The sequence below is a fragment of the Diachasma alloeum genome, unplaced genomic scaffold (genome assembly GCF_001412515.2).
Source record: "Diachasma alloeum isolate Michigan unplaced genomic scaffold, Dall2.0 Dall_scaffold_00430, whole genome shotgun sequence".
Taxonomy (NCBI): domain Eukaryota; kingdom Metazoa; phylum Arthropoda; class Insecta; order Hymenoptera; family Braconidae; genus Diachasma; species Diachasma alloeum.
In genome coordinates this window covers 925,663-935,523 of record NW_021680569.1, presented here as the reverse complement: position 1 = coordinate 935,523, position 9,861 = coordinate 925,663, and the positions used below count along the sequence as shown (strand labels likewise).

General features: G+C 35.0%; 1 protein-coding gene across 3 annotated transcripts; it reads left to right on the top strand.

The window, feature by feature from the left end:
- The first annotated feature begins 313 nt into the window (after positions 1–313).
- On the top strand, positions 314–9,104 carry LOC107042226 (protein N-terminal asparagine amidohydrolase). Of its 3 annotated transcripts, XM_015263159.2 has the most exons (8): positions 314–935; positions 4,560–4,658; positions 7,319–7,506; positions 7,576–7,641; positions 7,743–7,925; positions 8,009–8,217; positions 8,303–8,464; positions 8,551–9,104. In XM_015263159.2, the coding sequence occupies exons 1-8, from the start codon at positions 850–852 to the stop codon at positions 8,686–8,688; spliced, it is 1,131 nt and encodes a 376-aa protein (XP_015118645.1). In that variant the 5' UTR covers positions 314–849; the 3' UTR covers positions 8,689–9,104. The 3 variants fall into 3 exon arrangements, with proteins under 3 accessions (XP_015118645.1, XP_015118646.1, XP_015118647.1); XM_015263160.2 differs by lacking the exon at positions 4,560–4,658; XM_015263161.2 differs by lacking the exons at positions 314–935; positions 4,560–4,658 and adding an exon at positions 5,796–6,130.
- The last annotated feature ends 757 nt before the right edge of the window (positions 9,105–9,861 follow it).

The window sequence follows — 9,861 nt, the reverse complement described above, 5'->3', positions numbered from 1 at the left end:
ATCTTTAATCACCTTAAAACTCGTCCCGCTAGAGGAGTTGTGTGGTATTGTTGTGTGTACTGTACATACGAAGCGAAATTTCTTCATTATCAACGTATGATGTAACTCACAGACAGCAGATGATAAATAAAGATGAGCATTCATTATCGAATTATAATAAAAAGAAATTCATTCAGAGAATGAAGAATGATTAGTAGTGATTGAAAGTATTGGAGAATGTGGCATACATACTTATCAACAACATAATTTCCATTTCAAGTTATTCTCCGCAAGATGGCAACTTTGTTCACATTCTCTAATGGTTCACAATAAGCGTGAGCCTTCAAAATCCAAACCCAACATAAAATATATGCACATATATGTACGGCGGCAGGCACACGCACACATTGAACGTTACTCGGCTCGGTGCTGCTTGGTGCTGCTGCTTCAGCATTGAATTGAGCATCAACTCATGAAGTGTGGTGGACGGTGGTTGACAGTGCAGTGCAGTGCAGTGCAGGTAGTGTGGCGGCCGAGAGTGTGGCCGCACCGGGGCCCTCTTACTAACATTTCATTTAACTTTGTAATTTTAAATCTATCAATGCTGTGTAAAGAAGAAAAAAATTGAAGGATATAAAAGTGTATTTAACCTTCAATTTCCTCCGAGTTTTCTTTATGTACATTTTGCAAATGTGACAGTTGACATTTTGTTTTCGCTCTGCAAATCCAATCTTGCCCCATTATTTTCTCCCCTTCCTTTGAGTGCCACCAGTTGCGTGTTGCGTAATACGTGAAACCCATGGAAAGTAAAAACAACAACACTTTTATCCTTATGGAAAATGTTTGGTGTTTTTTTTCATCACTTGATTGATGATTGAGCCATTCTTACGAGCAGCATCACTTAAAAACAATACTACTCTGCTGGCATCTGTCGGTGAATCGAAATTAACACACAGGTATTTATGTTTTTCAAAAATTAATAATTCTTTATGATTGGAAATTCGTTGATACGAGAATTTTTCCTAGTTATGATGATGATCGTTTGATACACTTCCATTTCAAAAACTCTCGCGTACAAGTGTTTCCTCTGAAGATTAATAACAAAGAGTGTAAGTTGCCGTATCGAGAAATACAACATAATGTACATATTGGGATACCGTTATCATTCTAATAATTTATAATGTTGATGAACAACATTGGGATTGAGGGTCTATTTCTGTTTCACTTGGCGTGATTTTTTACAACCAATCCTTAGTTTGACGGGACTTTCTATAATTTTATTATGTACGATAAACGGCTTCAGATTTAAATTTAAATAGGGTAAATAGGACATTTTTCATTTTCAACAGATGTGTTATTGACGACCATTATGTAATAATGTGAGTTATTCATTTTGTCAAATTACCCACCAGATGCAAGACAACCTCGAATGCGCTTTTTTTCTTGTGCTTATTTCGAATGCTGTCAATTGATGTACAAGTAAATTGTAAATTCTACCACTTTTTATTTTCTCTATGATGTTTTCCATACCCACTATCTTGGTCTCAATTATAATTCACACTCTGGCTGAAGGCCTTGGGGCGATGACCTGTTGCAAGTTGATTGATAACGAAATACGTTAAAAGCCAGAAAAATATATGGAAATCGATTGTCAAGATGTGAAAATGAAAGTAATTATATCATTATATGTTTTCAATCCATTTTTTTTGCCTCATTTCCATTGGATATTTCGTTCATTTTCATTGAAGCAATCGAAATATCTTCTTTCCACAAAATCGGTATACCTAGTATGCTATAAGCAGCAGCTAGAGAATTCAATATTTTACCCCTATAGGAAAGCAGATAGGCCTGGCCAGGGTAATTCCACGTTAATTTAATGCATTTTATTATTTCTTATTATCAGTGTTTTTTATCTGAGACCATTCAACGGTCTCCTCCTCCATTGCCATTTTTGATACTTCAGTAATCTACTAATTTCGACAAAATGTATGTATTTATTGGAAAGTTATCTCGGCTTGTACGTGCAATAATTTGATGATTCATCAATTCTTTATTTTGTTAATTATTTAAACAGCCAAGTAAGTCATTTTTTTTTCTTATTTTTCAATTGGCTCACAGTTGTCAATTAATGATTCAAGTAATTCATTAAATGAAGGTAAAGCTCTCATTGCCCGTGATTTTGGAGTTAGGTTGAGCGGCACTGTTCCTCGCATGAGTTTCATTAATTTGCCGCGCCTGGAGCTTTATCCCGCACAGACTCCTTCATGTATATATTCACCGCCTAGCTCCTCTCCAATGTATTTAAGCCTAACCAGTACACTTGTATATTAGAAAACCATGCATCTAATATCTAATATTACATTAAATTATATTATGTATATAATATGTTGAGTTGTAGCAAATGTGCCATGTCATCTCATTGTCCGTCGATAGAAACATGCATAAATGGAAGACATGAAAAAAACTACCGGCGGTGATTACTGCGGGCATAGTTTCTATTGCCTTACCCCCACTCTGACTAACTAGTATAGACAATCTTGGCTGCAGAGAGAGAGAGAGCGAGAGAGAATGACCTAGAGCATACATTCGTCGCAATGATGTTGTTGAGAGGACGGTGATGAGAAAAGATGAAAAAACTGACACTTTTCTTTATTTATGTAAAAGAGCGCACTGATAATTACATATTTGCCGTCCATGAAGATCGGATGATTGCTCGATGCCAGTGACTCTTGTCACTTCATTCGTCGTCTGAATCACTAACATTTTAAATAACATCAATTGAATGATTTTCCAACTTCAATGCATTAAGCAATTCAATAGTTTTCAGAACTATATAAAGAATATTTCTGTGAAATTTGCTTCATCATTAGCCGCAACGAAAAATAATCAATTATTCAGCTTTGTTAATATTGGCAGTAGGGATTTAAAAAAAAAGGACAATTCACCTATTTCAATCGAAAATAGTCAATGTATGAGGGAATAGTGTATCCAGTTGGTATGGCTGGACAACGGTACTCGCAGAGTTTCCCACGGCTCCGGTCTCGTCTTTCATGTGAAGGCGCACGTTCTTCTATAAATGTGAGGAAAAGATACTACCTATGCGAATTTCGGTAAAGCTTGATACAGCCAAATGCTAGGATATTCTGATCAAAAATGTATCCCCACATATTGATTGAAATTTTCAAATTGAATGACAGTTAACTGTCAGCATGTTAGCAATAGACAGCTAGAGAAGAAAAAACTAAATTTCAATGGCTTACTTTTTTTTTTATGAATAGTTTCTATTTACGGTGGTGTTTGTATGAGCAACCTGTAGTAAACCTAATTGTAAATAAACGGCATTTTTTGGAAAATCGGGCTTCTCAAAGCCCACAGTGGGAGCGGGCGCCGCCAATTGTGTTGGTTGGAATTAAAAGCTAAAATCGATGAATCACAAAATATCAACAAGACCTCCGTAAAGTCACATCCGGGGAGAAGAAGTTACATAAGACTCTTGGTGACGACGCCCGGCCCGATGAGACATACTAGCGTAAGGTGAACAGAAGGGTGAGGAAGAAAAAGGAAAAAGGAAAAAGGAAAAAGGAAAAGGAAAGAGAGGGAGAAGAGTGAGAACCCCTGAGAACGTGTACCGGTTGTTCCACTCATGGAATGCGGACCATCGTGTGTGTCTACGTACAACGGAATGGGTCGTCTCTCGTCTCGTTGTGTACAATTATTGTTGTCCAATATGCGCGCACAATACTGATCACAGATAATGATATCAGATATGATTTCGTTGAAAATGAAAAACTACTTGATATTATAAAATAGAATTCATGATTTCATGACATTCATCAATTCCTTCATGCCCCTCATCGCCACATTGATTTAGTGAATTCAACAAAAGAATCCATTGATTTATCAATATGCCCTTTGTAATTTACTTCAAATGATTAGTCTTCAAGTGAAGGCATTATACAAATTTAAAATTGACGTATGACACCACCGTACGTTCATTTGATGTGAACAATCGGAGGAAGTCCACGTTTATAAATATACAATATACAGTCAATGTAGATGATATGTAAATCAGCTTCAGACATTTAGCATATAACACAGAGGATAAATTTCGAAATTTATGGGACAAAAACATAGCGGCGTGTGTCTGTGACATTTTTATGCGAAAATGGGGGGTAATGAAAATCACTAGAATCCACCTGGATCTTTAAAAATTTAAATTCGTTTCGTTTTCTATATGCATAAGTTTTTTCTTTCAAAAGTATCAAAAATAATTATTATGCATTATTTGGAAATGGATAGTTTCCTGTTGATTTCTTTTTCTTTTTTTGTCTGTTTGCTTCCAAATGAATACCTCTTATTCGGAAGAGAGGAGAAGAGAAACGTTTCAAGGCTCAGGAATATCCATATGCGAATGTGTTAAGGATAAGAAGTAGCTGGCATTTGGCATCTATTCGGAAGCTTGTTAGCAACCAATGTTATTGGTAGATAAAAAAAGCTGCATAAAACAATGGTCAAAATATATATGATCGAGTAGATTCGACCATGAGCTTGTTGTTTTCAACGTTCATTAATTTTTCCAGAGAACAACGATTGATAAAAGAACAAGAGCTTTTCGTACAAGAATATGGCGAGTGCAACTTGCTTCTGGCCTTAATAATAGAGGACAACACATACCGCAGGTAACAAGACATAATTTGAAAATTTCTCCCTCTGTTAGGATTATTTCCAATATATTTTATTCGGAATATACAATATCTCTGGAACATCTTTCGGAAGGTGGTTGGAGGAGATTGTTCAATTGAATCATGAATTGTCTGAATTTATCAACAATGGATTTCAACAATTAACATAACCCACGACATTCGTATACATACAACACGCACGTGATTAACTCGCTGCAGTTAATCAGAGGCCTAATTACCGATAGACAAGAATCTTCGTCTCAGACCAAGTAACGATGGCATGGGGACGGGGACGGGAAGACCAATGCCTGCGTATGTGTATGATGTCCAACATTAGCGTCCTCTCGGGACCAATGACGTTAATTTCACTGCATTAATGTACTGGAAATCTCACTTCCCCACACACACATACACACACACACTGATATGGGCTGATATTTTCTATCATTGATGATTAATGCAATCCTTCAGGGGGGGTGAAGGAAATTTTAATTTTTTTTATTTCACGATTTCTCAGAAGGACAGATTCCGAGCTGTAAGATTATCGCACAAGAAAAAATTATCAGCTTTTTAATGGTTCTTCGGGTTTTTTTACTCTCCATTATCTACATCACCAGAGAAGGCTAGATTACATACATCTCAAGATTTGAAGATATCTCAGTAGGCACCAACATTTCAAATAAATTAACATAGTCTGGATAGATCTAAACAGAGTATAGCTTCTCCAGCAATTACATTCAGGACAATTCCAAGTTTTATACCTATTTCTTGCAATCCAAAAAAAACGCGCTGTCCCTGCGTCCGCACCCAAAAAAAATTCTATCCCTCTGGACAATCGTTTCTTTTTTTCTTTTTCCTTTCCCCCTCAGCTGATGTTATCATAAAATTGTAAAAAACTTGAGAAATGATTTTCCTTCTCTCCTTCCACTATTTAGTGGGAATAAATTTGAAAATTGGAATGACTATAGTATAGAATTTTTTAACAAGATGTTGAACTGTATGTGATTAATAACGAGACTTTGATTGGTAATACAAGGAATTCGACCCCTCCCACTTTGACGATGCGTCGCTGTCTGTCGGCCAATCGCTGTAACGCTTGATAACGTCGCCATAATTAGTTGGATTTGTTAATAGACGCACAAGTAACACGAGTCTCGGACATCAGTACTTAGCCTCATCGATGTTTATTCACATGTGGTGCAATTAGGAATTCTTTTACGTCACTTTTAGTGTTTATACGGAAGAATTTATTGATATCAAAATAACAACAACAACAACAACAACAACAGCAACAATAATAATATTAATAATAATAATAATAATAATAAGGTTCTGAGGGATTTAGTGACATTTTTCAATCAAGTTTCAAATTTCAGTGAAGTAAAATATAATAATAATAATAACAATAATAATAATAATAATAATAATAATAATAATACACACACAGTGTTGATAAATCGCAACGTCGGGTGAGAAAATCAATCACATATTATGCTTTAATTAATGCGCTATATAGAGTTGATATAGATTGATAATACACCATCATTATTGAGCAATCAGAGAAATTTTTCCATTTCAAATTATATTTTCTCTATCACTCAATTTCCTGTTTACCATTCTACATCAGGGAACGTTTTTAATTTCATTGGCAACTCGTTTTCAATGCAAACATTCCTTCATTGTTTACTCCTCTAGATTTGTTTTTTAATAGCCAAACTGTGAATCTGAATACCAAATCCATTGTTCTAGAGGCACTTGGAGTTGACTCGGAGTCTCGTAACGACGTGATTTCCGTTTCAACAATGAAGAATCCCTACTGATACACTTATTCTATAGATCTTTGGATGTCACCTTTGATCCTATGTATATCCATTGTCAGTGTAAAAAAAAACTATTTTGGCCGTAAAAATAGAGCGCTTCCAGATAAAACTGATAACTCTATTGTAATGTTGAAGCAATAGCATTAACATGTCTATTCAATCCATTATTATTATTATTATCATTATTATTGAGTCATGGCGGACGACAAAACGTTCGACGGTCACTTTCCAATGTGAAATATAAAAATGGATTTTCCATTATTTTGAAATTGAATGGATGTTATTTATACAATGACATTCCCTCTTTTTCATCTTTTACAATCAACAAATTTACTCCCTGTAAGAATGACAAGGAGAATCACTCTAGCAAATGATACCGTACGAAAAATTCACCTCAGTAATGAAAATTAAATGATAAATTCCCCTCTATTACAATGGATACAAGGGATTCTCGGATGATGTTATTATAATATTCTTATCTCTCGTTGCTCTCCGTCATACTTATCATGAATTTTTACGATTGTGTAATGGACTTTAGATATTCACGAGTATCTGGAGCGTCCAAGGCATACGAGGAATTGTACACCAGGCGTCTGTGAATCTCATTAAATTTTTATTTATTTTTGTTTTTTTTGTTTGTTTTTTTTCTTTTTTTTTTTTCATAAACACTTGATAACATATTATTCTGCAGTAATGCTGTTTGAGAATCATCGGCTGAAAATATCTAAAACATGAGCATTTTATTCTATACTATATATTGGAAAATTGATGTAAAAAATGTTGAAATTGATGGAAAAATTAACAGAGAGGATTAAAGAGGATGATGTATTGTTAAAGGATGGTGTTAGTGGTAAATGGGGTACTCCAAGAGGAGCCTCCCGCAGATAGCAGGTCTTTGTATTTAGCCCACCCAGTGTACAGAGAATCTGCAGCACAACTCCACTCTATGCCAGCTAAATTGGTGGGCCCGGTTGGTTTGCTTTATGTGCAACAACGAGAAATGGCTGCAACTCTCCCCCATGACAGTGAGTATTAGACAGACACACTGTGACAGATGTTTTCATTTGATATTAAAAGTATTTTTTTTATTTTAGAAAATGTGAGTATTCTGGGCTCGGATGACATGACGACATGTATTATTGTTGTCGTTAAACATTCAGGTAATTCCAATTATATATTGGTCGAACAATCAATTTTTCATTCATGCCATTTTTTATACTGTGTGTATGTAGAAAAATTGACATTTATTAATTGTTTCAAGGATCTGGCGCAGTAGCGTTGGCACATTTGGATGGAGCTGGGACTGATGATGCTGCTACTTGTATGGTGCAGAGGGTAACTGAGTTGGCAATGGGATTTCCTGAGGGGAGGATTGAATTGCAACTCATTGGAGGTTATTCAGATCCTCGGAATTATTCTGAAGAACTATTTTTCAATATTCTTTGTAGGTGTATTTATACTTTTTTCCTCATCATCAGTCTTGAAAGCTATTTATTTGAATACTTTGAAAAATATTGTGTGTTGCAGCGGCATTTCACAAGCAGCCTATTGAGATTGATTTAACACTGTGCTGCGTGGGTGAATTGAACACGACAGCGAGAGGTGGTATCCATTGGCCTGTCATTTATGGAATTGGACTGAATGTCAAGACTGGTGAGATATTTCCAGCGACATTTCCGGACAAGGGACCCGATCAGGCTTTGAGATCTGCTAGGCACTTGACAGGTGGCCAACAGGTGAGTCCATTTCCTTTATTATCCCATCCCCTATGCTCACAAGTGTCAATTTTCAATATTATATACTATTCCTGGATTATTTCAGGTTTTAGATGTTTATGACTGTAGTTTGGGACTCTTGAGAATCGGCCCTTTTAATTACGATCCACTTCGTGGAGTTGATCTTTGGCTAGCTCAATCAGATCAGTTCATTCTTCAGCATCTTTCTACTTCACCAGATGTAGAACCGCCACATTTTGTATCACAGGTACAAAATCATCAAATGCCAACAACAATTCATTTCATTTCATTTTTTTTTATTTCTATATTTTCACGCTTCATCACTCTTTCCAGATAAGAGCAACGCTCAAGTACATCCAGGACAATCAATTTCCGGCTGTGACTGTCTTTCGGGACAACAGGCCTCACTATTATCGCCGAGATGAGGCCACTGGGGTTTGGCAACCAATTCGTTATGATACCAATTTCTAAAAAATACCGCAAACAGCAAAACTATTCGAAATGTGGTTGTAAATAATTGTTTCACTAATACTTGCCGCCGGGCTTACTAGTATTTTTTATCATTATTTCAAAATTTACCATCTCAGAAGAAGAATAAAAATTACATAGAGCCGTCCCAAGATGAAGGTAAAATTATATGCAAATTATTATGCAACGTTGAATGAAAAAAACTTATACAAGTGATTGAAAATACTGACAGTTGACTCATTTTAGTGAAAAAAATTAGCCGGCTCGGATTCCGTATGCGAAGCCGTGAAAGAAAAGAAATGAAATTATTCATAACATATGAAGAAATATATTTTCATTATACATTTAGGAGCAAAAAATTGTCAAGATTTAAATAATAATTTTATTCATCTATATAGCAACAAGCAATTGAAAGAGAATATTTTGCCTAAATTTTTTAATACCTAAAAAATGAGCTTTATATTCAGACAGTAATGGTTCCTTTTCCTTTTCTCCTTTTTATTAAAAAAAAAAAAAAATCATCTTTTTAAGAAGAAGAAAAAAAATTATCGCACTCCAGTATCTGATTTCTACAATTTTTCATGTTCATCAAGAGAATATACTGTCGTGCATTGGGGGGAGGCGGAGGAGACTTCATCGTCAATATATTACAGCGCAACTCATCATTTTTGGCCATTTTTTCAATTTGTTTTTCATCCATCTGCACAGAGAAAAGACATTTCTTATTGTGCCATTAACATAGTAAAGCATAATATTCAACTCATTCACTATGCTTTCCACCATCATTTCCGGATGGTCTTTTTTGTTTGCATTCTATTATTTCTCATTTAGAATCTCATTTGATGTCCAAGATTTAATGCAAATGACAACGTAAATGGTTTGGAGATTTCCATAAACTTCAGTTTTTTTTCTCATTAATATATCGTCACGCATTGATTGAGCAAAAAATGAGCAATTTTAATTTTTGTTGATGGCGAAAAGATACTATTCACACTCGTATGTTATATCAAGATATAACATATACTGAGTTGACAGACAAATTCAAGACCGACAATTTTCAAATGAGAAATTGTAAGTTGAAATGAAGATGCAACAATTTTTAACTTTTTATTCGGTGATATATATATATATATATATATATATATATATATATAATAAATGAAATGATAAGTAAAT

What these genes read in the sequence shown, in the direction of transcription:
- LOC107042226 (XM_015263159.2), top strand. Translation starts at nt 850, where the DNA reads ATGATTGAGCCATTCTTACGAGCAGCATCACTTAAAAACAATACTACT. An exon ending in GAATCGAAATTAACACACAG is followed by an intron (nt 936 to 4,559) that starts GTATTTATGTTT and finishes TAATTTTTCCAG; the next exon opens with AGAACAACGATTGATAAAAG. An exon ending in TGCAACTCTCCCCCATGACA is followed by an intron (nt 7,507 to 7,575) that starts GTGAGTATTAGA and finishes TTTTTATTTTAG; the next exon opens with AAAATGTGAGTATTCTGGGC.